General features: G+C 40.2%; 1 protein-coding gene across 2 annotated transcripts; it reads right to left on the bottom strand.

The window, feature by feature from the left end:
* Nucleotides 1–5,738: 5,738 nt before the first annotated feature.
* On the bottom strand, nucleotides 5,739–11,049 carry ccr7 (chemokine (C-C motif) receptor 7). 2 transcript variants are annotated; one of them, XM_012856835.3, is made up of 3 exons: nucleotides 10,741–11,049; nucleotides 9,670–9,716; nucleotides 5,739–6,969 (listed from the first exon to the last, which is right to left on the bottom strand). In XM_012856835.3, exons 1-3 carry the CDS (start codon nucleotides 10,754–10,756, stop codon nucleotides 5,878–5,880), a joined length of 1,155 nt encoding a protein of 384 aa, XP_012712289.1. In that variant the 5' UTR covers nucleotides 10,757–11,049; the 3' UTR covers nucleotides 5,739–5,877. The 2 variants fall into 2 exon arrangements, with proteins under 2 accessions (XP_012712289.1, XP_021168800.1); XM_021313125.2 differs by lacking the exon at nucleotides 10,741–11,049 and adding an exon at nucleotides 9,797–9,800.
* Nucleotides 11,050–12,304: the final 1,255 nt, after the last annotated feature.

Consider the following 12,304-nt stretch of genomic DNA (forward strand, 5'->3'; position numbering starts at 1 on the left):
TCTTAAATTTTGTTTCAGTTTTAGATCGTTACTGACTTCCTTTTTATTGACTTCCTTTTTATTGATCCGACCATATTCGGCTGATGAGGATCGTTATAAGGGTTTTGCCATATCAGTTCATTTCTTTTTGTTGAGTTTAGTAACTGTTCAATTTGTTCTGTTCTTTGTGCATTTAATTTATTTTCCCAGATCCATGTTAGTGTTTTTCCCTTTGGTTTGTCGTTCCTTTGTGTGCAGTTCAACTACCTCTGTGTTAATTATCAACCTTCGGTCACTCTCCCTGTTTGCTCTCTGTCTAAGCTGTTCAGAATTTCTCTGAGTAGCTGACCTGGATTTAATGTCATTCTCCAAACTTCGCTCAGCTTAGAAGATCAGTTTTCTTCACTGGTTCCGTTATGCTGCCTTGGGTCCAGTGCTTCCCCCTGTTCCCTGTAAGTTATATTTGTTTAGTTATCATTAAAAACCTGTCATGTTTGCAATTGTGTTCTTTCCATTTACAGATGATGGGTTGAAAACAAAGCTGCTTTCTGAGAGTTTTTAAGGTTTGTATGCCCTAATCCTATAATGAATGTCTCCAAAACATTCTCCTTTTGTTGTCTGTTGTGTTCTTGGTGTTTATGGTGTTATTTGTTCACTAATGACTGTAACTAAACTGCAACTGTAAGCCTTTGCCTTATTTCCTTTTGTATTATTTTTTTTTTCTTCTACTTACCTACTCCTTTTTGATCCAGGGTATAACGAGGACACACTGTGTATACAAATGATGCACCTCATCCTACTTGACACCCTCTTCCTATGATTACTGATTCTGAGCTGACGTGACATGTGAATTTCTTCAATGTCAAATCAATAAAGCCTATCTTATCTTAACAGCTAGATTTATACCAAGAATTAATTGCCTGCACATAGACTTTATATGTTGATTAAGTGACTTTTGAAGGGAATCAGTCAGACCAGGCTTTCCTTAAGATTATTGGAGTAACGGTAGTTGAATACAAATGCATGGAGAACTTTTCTGGTGTTTTTTTTATAATAACATAATTTCAACCTCACATTCATGAGCTATTTTAATAAGTCTATCATATCAAATCCCAATAAAAAACGTTGTGATTGTAATATGGCAAAATGTGTAAAAGTCCATGGGGTCTAAGGCAAAGTTCACCATGTGGATTAATAAATCTGATGTTGCCTGTAAATCGTATGTGAACAATATGTTCTGTGTCCTATTTTATATTTTATTGTTTTTAAGCTAATTTCCTTGGATTCACTTGCTCTCCGTTTTCCTGTCTCTCTCCTCCCAGTTACCACACCTATTCATTTACCGGTCACTCCCACCAGTACATGCTTTGCCCTTTCTTGTTAGATCATGCTTTTGTTTTACTTTTCGTTTAGTCCTGTGCCAGGTTCAGTTCCTGCGTCATCCGTTCTGGATGTCTGCTTTTCAGCTACCTGAATGGCAGCCTGTTTGGATTTGTTGTAGTTAAATAAAAGTTCCTCAGCTTTCCAGGCTTCTACCTTTTGCCTGTGGGACTTTGTTCAGATCCTCATTTAACCCACTACGTCATATCCTCTTAAGCTTTAGAATTTCCAGAATAGGTTTTAAATCCCTTCCACTTTTGCTTCAAGTGCATTTTACATTAAATGCATATTTACTTTCTCAAAATTACATTACAAATAATTAGTTGTAGATAAAAAGCTGTAACAAACCATAATGAGATTCAGCATCTGAAGCTCGCTCTGCTGCAGATGGTGACATCCTGCACAGAAATGCCAGCTTCTCATTCAAAGTAATGAACTTAAAGCCACGCTAGCCTAAACTACAAGCATAAACTCCCCCCCTCCCTTTGTTTTTACACAAACGATTCTGTTGTGCGGACACTAAATAAAGCTAATAAAGAACTTTCTCTGAATCTTTGGAGCATTATCCTGGACTAAAACGGCGTTCAATAGTTTTAACTCCACCTTACATTGTTAATTTCCTGTGAGTTCTGATTGATGGCTCTTGTGCAATTTTAGAGAAAGGTGGCGATTCATCTTTTCTTCATATGGTCAGGATAAATGCTGGTGCCTGTTTCGATTAATTTAGCTTTAAATAAAGGAATTCAGGTGTGGAAATTGTCATGATAGGTATTTCCCTCATGCAAAGGAAGTCTTTCAGGGACCTATGAGACACCTTGGGAACGTATGCATACCACTTTGCATGATATTCTCACACTGAGAACCACTAGTTTGGAGTTTTGTTTGTGAATTAACTTTTGTTGACAAGCGAAACATAGAGACCACGGTTTTTGGAGAGGCAGTTCGGTAAAAGGTGGAAAGTGGCCTGCTGACCCTCCAGCCAACTATGAAATCTTTGGGTCTTAAGTATGAAAGTCTACATCTGTTGCTCCTTTACCTTTTCAGACACAAGCGGTTAGTTCTGGGTGGTTCTAAGACTGGGGCCCTTGACTCATCTGACCCACTCTGCAGACGGTTCAGTGTTTAACGTTACCGCTCCTGTTTAGTTTAGACACTGACCACCTCTGCCTGCTCAGTTGTTTGCCTTCACTTCTGAGAAAAGGTTTCACTTTAAACGTCCTGTCAACATTCCCGGTTGGTCATCCCGCCATAGACGGCTCAGTCCTCTGTAATTACAGGATGATGTTCATTGACAATACATCCCACACCTGCGACAACAAGGCTGCTTCCTGAAAGTGTGCAAGCTCACAAAGCTGTTAAGCGCCACACCAGCTGCTAAAAGCTCTTTCTGACTGATCCATTCTCTGAAATGTCTCTTTCTGGTTAACCTTGACCCAAAAAAAAATCTGTTTGATGTGCAGGCTGAATGCGCAGATTGCTTGGTGATAGCGAATGTTTTGTCCCACCATTACCATACCCCGCCATACCAACTTTATTTTTAAAGCACTTTAAAGTAACCACAGCTGACACTAAGTCCTGAACATAGCTGCAAACCTCCTTTTAGCTTTGCTTTTAACACACATTTGCTGTGGCATTGTTTTGATGCACAAGATTTAATTCTGTCCAGTGTTGCAGGAATTTTAACACCAAGATCTTGTATTGATGATGGGAGAGTCTGAGTGTGGCCACTGCACAAAGCTTCCTTTCCAGCACATCCTAAAGATTCTCAATGGGGTTAAGGTCTGGACTCTGTGGCGGCTAATCCCTGTGTTAAATGATGTCCCGTAAATAAAATAAAAAACAAATATTTCCCTTTAAAGTCCCACAAAAAGGGAAATTTGACTCCGTTTCCACCAGGTGCAATGGCCTACTGAGAGATCCACAGGGAGCAAACCTGGACCACTCTTTCACAATTTGAGCCCGATGAATCATGGCATTGCCATCTTAGATTATGCTCGTGCCGTTAGGGCAGCAAAAAAAAACATTAATAAATAACCTGGTTATTCAATATATTCAGGTAGTCAGCTGACGTCATTGTTTGAGCTCATACTGTTGCTGAACCTAGACCTGGCCAACTGCAGCTACCCCAGATCATAGCACTGCCCCCACAGGCTGGTACTGTAGCACTAGACATGATGGATGCTTCACTTCACCTGTTATGTTAGCTGTTACTAGACTAACGTTAATTTGTGGAGACACAGACGAAACGTTTACTGGCATTTCTCTGTAATGTGCATACAATGAACATGTCCGTGTGGGCACAACATATCAACATTGGTTCCGTTTTATCTGACATCACCTGCCTCTCTTCTTACCCTGATGTGCCCAGACCACATGACCTTCTTCCAGTCCTCCAGAGTCCAATCTTAATTTTCTCCAGCAAACTGTAAAAAAATAATTTCTGGGTAGCCTTACTAATTAGTGGTTTTCTATTTTCATTCCTGATCCCTTGAGCTTCCTTCGCATTGTGCGTGAGGAAATTCTCTTCTTTTTCCCTTTTAAACAAACATCTGAGCTCCACTGTTGTTGTGTTTTTTTTCTTTTTCAACTTGATTTGGCCAAACGCTTAAGTGATTGCTGATCACAATACATTTAATTTAATTTCATTTCATTTCATTTCATCACAATCATCCAGGATTTTTTTTCCCGACCATATTTCTTCCTGGAATATGACAGTTCCCCACTGTCCTTAAGGTTTTTGATAATACCTTGAAACTCACTCTTAGCAGATGTTTGATGCAAGCCAATGATTTGACCCTTCTTAAACAGACTAACATGTTTTCCACAACCACAGGATGTGTCTTTCAAGTTGATTGTTTAAAAAATGAGAAGCTCCTCATCAACTGGGGTTGCAACATGTTGCCAGCTGAAAGATGATTGCCCAGGCAGTATTTATCCAATAGGTTGTTGGTCTGCTTAGTTAAATCGAAGTGGTGACTTTTTTTTTTCGGTTTTCACTGAAAGAACAAGAATATATATACTGGGAGAGATTGTGAGAAGCGTTTTTTTTTTGTTTTTTTTGTTACATATAAATCAGGCAAACTAAAGAAGTCTAGTCAAGGACTTGCTTAGCTTATTCTTATTACTATGAAACAAAAGAAGTTATACTAGTTGTAGCTCTTAGAAAAGTTGACATTTGTCCTCAGCATTTAACCCATCCCTTTTAGGGAGCAGTGGGCTGCCACTGTGTGCAACACAGGAAGTATTCAGGGGCTAGAAGTCATGCTTAGAGAGCAAGAGCGACGGTCTGTGGGATTCAAACTATGGAACCAATTAGCCCCCACTAAAAAATAAAAAATGAGAGAAAAGCATGTGCACAATTTCTCACTACCTCACATTTTGCAGGTGCCTTTTTCACTTGCAGAGAATTCATGGAGGTCAGGCAGTCACAGTACAACCGCCTGCATGACCAAAATATCACTCCTGCCAAGTAATTAACGCGTTAACAGCTGTCCGCTTTCAAATTATGTTTTACCTATCAGTTCTGTCTTGCTATCAGGCTTTTGTTCTTTAATAGAAGGTTTTTAAAATTATATAATCATATTTGAATAATTTTTATTTGAATGCAGAATATTCGAGCTCTGGTCAAACATAAATATTAGGTTTAGTGCTACTGCTTGGTTGGAAATCATGTATTGTATGCACAGGTCACAGAAAGGTTTGCATTAGATTTTATGGCCCAACATATTACCCTGAAATTTGCATCCGTATACCTGTTCAATACGTATGTTATCCATTACTTTTATTTGATCCCTTATTTTTTGCAATCCAAACCACATAATCTGTCTTTTACTCAATTTATTGACAGTTTATTCAGGTCCAACAACTAGTTTAATTTGTTGTTTTCTGATAGCGTTCTCTCTTAAGTTTTGTACCCATATGATGCCATTGTGTTCCAGTTTTGCAAATATTAGAGGATATTTTTCTAAAATCTTCAACAAATGGTTGAGCAAAAAAAACAAACCAAAAAAGAAAAACGAAAAAAACTAGCAAGTAATGAGCAAAATGATATGTCACCTGCGTTATAAATTTATATCACATCAGCCATTATCATGTCTTTGGAAATGAAGTTTACAAACTTTACATGAAGTTACAAATGTGTGTGAGTATTTTTTTTTTTCAGTTTCTTCCGTTATTGTTTTTACTAGCATTGGACATCAGCCATACATCAGGATTTCATTTATAATATTCTGTGGCGGAAGTAATGTGGACTCAGCTCTTATTTGGCTGAAAGACAGCAGATAAACAAGGAAGAAACACAGTTTATTCAGTGAGATTAACATGTTTTCACTTTATTTTTTTTAAAAATGCATTTTTTTTTTTTTATTAACAATGACAACTTTTCAAATGTGGTTTGTCCAGACAAAACCCTGAACAAAGAAAAGCCAAAAGGCAACATAACTCACACAACCTGCAATTATATAACTTCTGCTATGTACACAGCAAGCTGATACGCTTCGACGAGAAAACAGTTTGTATTTAGTCCATCGCGAGGTCTTTGGATGAGGGCAGGGTAAACTTAGGAGCGAAGGAGGTGGTGGTCTCTGTGTCGAGGCCGGCTGAGCTCCTCCTCCGACCGCAGGTGTACCTGTAGAACCTCTCCTGGCTCATGCAGCCAAAGTCCTTCAGCAGCTTCAGCACGTCAAGACGAAACTTGGTGCCGATGAAGGCGTAGACGAAGGGGTTCAGGCAGCACCTCAGGAAGGCAACGTACTGCGTGATGTCGGTGGCAAACAAGAGGCTATTGTCGTAGCTGCAGATCTTTGTTCCTCCGGATCCTATGACGACCGTGGTCCAGAAGAGGACGATGTTGTAAGGCACCTGGGAGACCAGGAAGACGACAACCACCGCCAGAATCACCTTGATGGCCTTGTTGCGCTCGAAGCCACGAGCATGGCAGAGCGTCCGGATGATGCAGGTGTAACAGAAGCTCATGAACAGGAGCGGGAAACAGAAACCCAAGACGATCTGGCTGGCCTGGAAGCCCACCCGGAGCTGGTCGTTGGTGGTGGAGAACGGAGAGCAGGTGTTGTTGCTGATGTTGGTGTACAGCATTTCTGGCAGGGAGCAGATCAGCGCCAAAACCCAGCTGAGAGTGGACGACACCTTGCTCACGAAGACGGCCTTCGAGCGGAGGCCGTGGGTGGAGACGGCCCTGGCGATGGCGAAGTAGCGGTCGACGCTGATGAGCGAGAGGAAGAACATGCTGCTGTAGAAGCTGACCTTGTAGATGCTGTGCATGGCTTTGCACACAAACAGCCCCAGCACCCACTCCGCCATGGAGTTCCCCGCCCAGAAGGGGAGCGAGAGGGCGAAGAGCAAGTCGGCGAAGGACAGGTTGAGCAGGTAGACATCCGTCATGTTCTTGAGGCGCTTGAAGTAGAAGACGGTGGCGATGACCAGCAGGTTCCCAGCCACCCCCAGCAAGCAGATGATGGTGTAGAAGACGGGTATAAACCAACGACGAAACTGCCGGTTTGACTCCTTGTTGCAGACCACAGGAAAGTCGGAGTAATCCTGGGAGGGAAATGAGTAATCCAAATCCTCCATGGATGTGGAGTTTTCTGCATTCTAAGACAAGGAAGAACACAAATAAAAGAAAAACAGAAGTGATTTTTTTTTTTTTTTTCAGTCAGTCTCGTCAGTTTGGTGATCATTTAAAAAGTCACTTCCTCAGAGGAAATGGTGCTTGCAAAAGGAAAGCCAGTGGTTAGGGCTGTTGAATCCTCATGCGTGGATGCATCCTCTACAGGTGCATCTAAATGTTTTAACAGAATGTATTCACACCCTTTCAAACATTACAAACTTACTCTAAAATATATCTGAGCACTTTTTTTCTTATAGAGATCAATAGAACAGCAGCCCGTTAAACGGTAAAAACAGCTTTCAGACAAACTTATATTTGAATCACCTTTTGCAGCAATCAGAGCCAAAAGTCTTCTTATCCTTCTCTCTACAAGCGTGGCACACCTGATTTTGGGTATTTTCTGTAATTGTTCTTCTCAGATTTCTCTTAAGCTCTGTTGGGTTAGACAGGCAGTGTAGATAGAAAGACATTTTAGGTCTTTCTAGAAATGTTCGATTCCATTGAAGTTTTGTCCTTGGCTCAGCCACTAATGGACAATTAAAGACTTCTCCTTCAAGCAGCTCCTTTGTTGTCGTATTGTTGCGCTTTGGGTCGTTTTTGTGTTGGGACCCTGGTCTCAGCACCGGACTATTCCTGAGCATGTTTATTAGCATAATTGCCCTCTATGTGCACAATTCATCCATTTCCTGCCACAGACCCACCAACTTAATTATGTGACACAGTTGTTCTCTGGGCATAATACTTGGAGTTCAATGCCAACATTTCTGTTTTGGTATCATGAGACCAGAGAATGTATCCTTTCTTTGTCTGGCAATTTCTACGGTGTATTTCAGCAAAATTCAAGCTGGCTGCATGTTTATCTGGACATCCTATCATAAAGGCAAACAGTGGTTGACTTCTGGATACCGATCATTGGGTTCTTAGTCACTCTTAGATGAAGGCCCTTATTCTGCAGTTGCTCTATTTGTTTGGGCATCCAGATCTAGAAAGGCATCTAGTGGTTACAACCTTCCTCCATTTCCAAATAAATGGAGAACTTAGGGGCGTTCGGTGCTGCAAGAGTTTCTTTTTGCAGCACTCTCCAGGTTTTTGCTTTGACACAATCTAGTCTAGTAGGTCAGACAATTCCTCTGACTTCACTGCGTGGTTTCTGTTGTAATATGCATCATAAACCAGGAGACCTGCAATCATCTCAGCTGGCCACAGATGAACTCTAGCCAAGTTGAAAATCATCTCAAGGATGGAAATGCATTGGAGCTCAGTGCTGAGTGCCATGCCATTGAATGCTCATGTGTGTGTTATGTTTAAGTGTTCAGAGTTTTAAAACCTTTCCAAAATGTGTGAAAGCATGTTTTTACTTTGTAATTGTTGGTTATTTTGTCCAGATCTATATTCAAAATGCTTTTGAACCAGGTCTTCAACAACCTGAGGAAGAAAATAAACAAGCAGCAATACTTTCTGACCGCACTGTAAATTCACATTTCACAGAGAATTTCATTTATTTCAGTAAAGCAGTTCAAAATGTTAAACCCATAGATTCATTACTCACAGAGTGATGAATTTGAAAGATTAATTTCCCATCGATGATGATGGCCTACAGCTAGTGAAAACCCAAAATTCAGTTACTCTGGAAATTTGGATATTATTACAAAAAGACTCATAAAAATAATGCAGCAATGTCATTTCCTGGCCCACACAGTCACGAGGGACGCTTTTGTCTCGACGGTTTCCCTGCAGGCAGTGATTGATATCCTCCACAAGATGGATAAGACAGTCAAGGTTATTGCTGTAGAAGTGGATATCTCAGAGTTCTGTGTCTGTGTTCTGTGCGTGATAATGGAAAGTTGGGCAGAAGGAAAAGATTTGGTTGAAAAATATATATATAAGCAATAGGGATAATGCTCAGTTGTCAAAAATACTTTTCAGGTTTAAAGTCATTTATGTATTTGATTGGAAATCAGTGTCTTAAGAGTCTGAACCAAATCATCAGTGTGTGATGATTTGGATGTCATTTCATCCGTTGGTGTTGGTCCACGGTGTCGTGTATCATGTCCAAATTCAGCGAAGCAAACAGGAAATTTTAGAGCGGGTAATGCTTCCCTCTGCAGATAAGCTTTTCGGAGATGCTGATTTCATTTTACAGTAAGGACTTGACAGGACTTGACTTGAAACGTCAAGTGTCCATCCCTGCTCACTTGGATATTACTGCAACTGACTTACCCAACAAACAGGCCAGACCTACACCACATAGAAAAACTAAGTAGAAGGCCAAAAGGAATATGACAGCCAAGCCAATGATAAAGACGGACCAAAGCTTGCTAGAGCTTTAGAGTCCCAGACTAATCTACTTTGTGCTACGCAGCGTTGATACGGTAATCCATGTAAAAAGCGTTGAGTGTACATGCTTTACAGTCCATGGACATGTTTTTCAGCAGGTTCAGCAGCACATGTATGTTCTAACAAAAAAAAACACCAGCTGTGTAAAATTCAAATGTTCTTAGAAGTTGAATACTGGGTTCAAATTTGCTGTAAACCATAATCATTCAGATTAAAATAAACACTGAAATCTACAGTAAATAATATAGCAGTCTCAATTTTTGAATTGAATTGCGACTATATATTAACTTAATGATGTTTTAATTTAATGAAATGTGTATATTGTTCCTATTTACGACTTGCCTTACCTTTATATCGATGATTTGTGTTATCACTGCTGGTAGAAGCCCTTGGCCTGAAAAAAAAACACATTGAGAAAGTTTTACAAAGTGAATAGGCGGCCGCTCAGCGCCTTCTGGTGCTGCATTCAATTACCTGTGTAGCAGATCACTACACTCAACAATGTCACTTTGTCTTCTAATCTTCCAGTCAAAACAAAAGTCACAGTAAGACTCATAATATATAGTCTTGATATATGAGAAGACTTATCATCATAATCTGATGATCTTTCCAAGGGTGATTCGCTCTGATTTTCCAAATTTCCCCTAAAGTTGTTACTTCTGCCTCTGTGGTCTGTTTACGTACCTGTTACAGCCAACACGATTTGTAGATGCATAATCCACAGCTTTCCCCTTTTTATGATTAATAGTGGCATGGTTTCTATTAGAAGTTAGTAATTTCCCATCCAAACAAGAGGAACAGTTACTTTTCTCTTCATACAGAATGTAAGTTCTCATAAATCGTTCAGTGTTATTCTTGTGCAATATCTCTCTGTAAGTATCTTCGTTGTTCTTATTTGACCTTTATTTATACATAAATCCTAACCCTGAACCTAATTTCTAAGAGAGACGCATAAAGTCATGAAGTTAAATACAGAACAACAGTACGAGTGCACATTAAAATAGTTTGAAAAATGTTTACGATAAATAATTACAAAGCCATGGCTTATATGTAATTGTTCAGGATATGCAGGAGAAAAAAATTCATTGCATCTTTTTTAGTCAACAATAAATGAGGATAAATATTTGAATCCAAAATCTATCAACCTAAACATCAAGGAATCCGGAGTCATGTCTATGTGCACAGGTTGTTCTGAGGTCCCACGTTTCTAGCGAGCGCAGTGTGCGGCTTTAACTCTTTGGCTCCTTAGAACAGCAACTAGCAGAACAATAACCTCATTAAAGATAAAAGGCGAATAAACTGTGTTTTCATCAAAACAGAAGAGCAATTAGCCCTGCGGTCGCTTATATTCCATCAAACCCAACCATCCATCACCACAGCACATACACCCAAAGCCATTCAGATGATAAGGTACTCACCGCCGGTGGCAGTCATTTTGACTGAGAGCTGCTTGCTGTGTGACACTCAGAGTGTCTGTGTTTGATGGTGGTTTCCCTTGTTGAAGATTTAAAAAAAAAAAAAAAAAAAAAAAACTTGCTTCTCCCACTCACGAGAAACATCTCTTCTCTCGCTTACCCTCAAAGATCATGTGAGAATTCGCCAAACCACAAACTCCGACAAGGCAGCGAAAGCACGTGTTCTTTTCCATTTAAAAAGCATTTGAAGAAGAAGAAGAAGAAGAAAAAAAAACAACACAATTTAAAAATGTGTGTTCTGATGTCCCTGTACAAATCCTTATAGGCATAAGGATAAAGATGACGCGAAACCAGATCCCTTTCACTCAAGATAACATCTATTTACGGCTTTGTTGAACTAGAAAACACCCTCCACCGAGCATTGTGTGTAATAATTATTAGAGTGTGAGTGTCTCATTTTGAAAGTTTCTTGTGATATGATTCATTGTGTTACTCTTGCTTTCATTACCACGTATTACCTGTAAAGCAAGCAGGTGCTCGGATCTTGGTATGAATCACACGCACATGGAAAACAAGCTGCTTTGTTTGAAAGACACTAAGACAGAAAGCCACACGGTGCAGAGGGGTTTTCATTCGGCTGAACTCACCAACACCTTATTTATATTTTGAGTTCTGGGCTGAATTTAGAAGAAGGTTTAGTGTGGCTGTTTTAAAAAAAGGTGTTACCACCATGAGATACTGGGTTGCATGTGCGATATTTTTCCCTTCACCTTGTGCTGCATAATTTACTCGTATTTGTACTGGACAGCAGCTGGAACCATGCATGAATCAACCCTTTTGAAATAGACCTGCACAGGATGCTGCACACCTGTGCCTCTGTGGTTTGGGTTTTCGGCTTTCACTTGAGGCAGTTTTAACCGCAGCGTAAGAAAAAAAAAAAGAGAAAAAAAAAAGCAACGTTTCAGTGCAGGTTTAGAGGAAATCGTTCAAATCTAACGCAAAGATTAGGTTGAGATTATGCTAGATCGGATCCTTGCAGCTTCTTACAGACACAAAATGTTTACATCTCCACCAGTGACTTACAAGGCGTTGATGCAGTATTTATTACATGCCCAAGTGAGCACCTTGTTTGTTCGGTGTTAAAAACAGGAAATCAGAACGACTCCCTTTCATCTAACCCACTTCCCTTACCTGTACTGTGCAAAGGATAAGCATAATCTTTGCAAGTACCCCGCATGCCAGTCAATGACTGACAAACCACTGAGTCCCGAGAACCCTTGTTTTTCATCATCTGCGAGAGAAAACAAGTAAAACCTTCCCTCTACAGTTAGCGAGTGCAAGTACGCTCGGCGTTGGACCATGCAAAATATTATTGTGCAAAATGCCCGACCACATTGGGAACTCTGCAAACCCCTCGATTAGTACGTCTGCGTACACCTCGAATATATGCAACAGAGTTTGGCTGGAAAGGCTGCGTGCAGAAAGACTCCATACCAGGAGTTCACCAACCTTTTAGAAGTCGAGAGCTACTTCATTGGTACTGCATCATACGAAGGGCTGCCTGTAC

This window comes from Fundulus heteroclitus, chromosome 5 (assembly GCF_011125445.2).
Source record: "Fundulus heteroclitus isolate FHET01 chromosome 5, MU-UCD_Fhet_4.1, whole genome shotgun sequence".
NCBI classification, from domain to species: Eukaryota; Metazoa; Chordata; class Actinopteri; order Cyprinodontiformes; family Fundulidae; genus Fundulus; species Fundulus heteroclitus.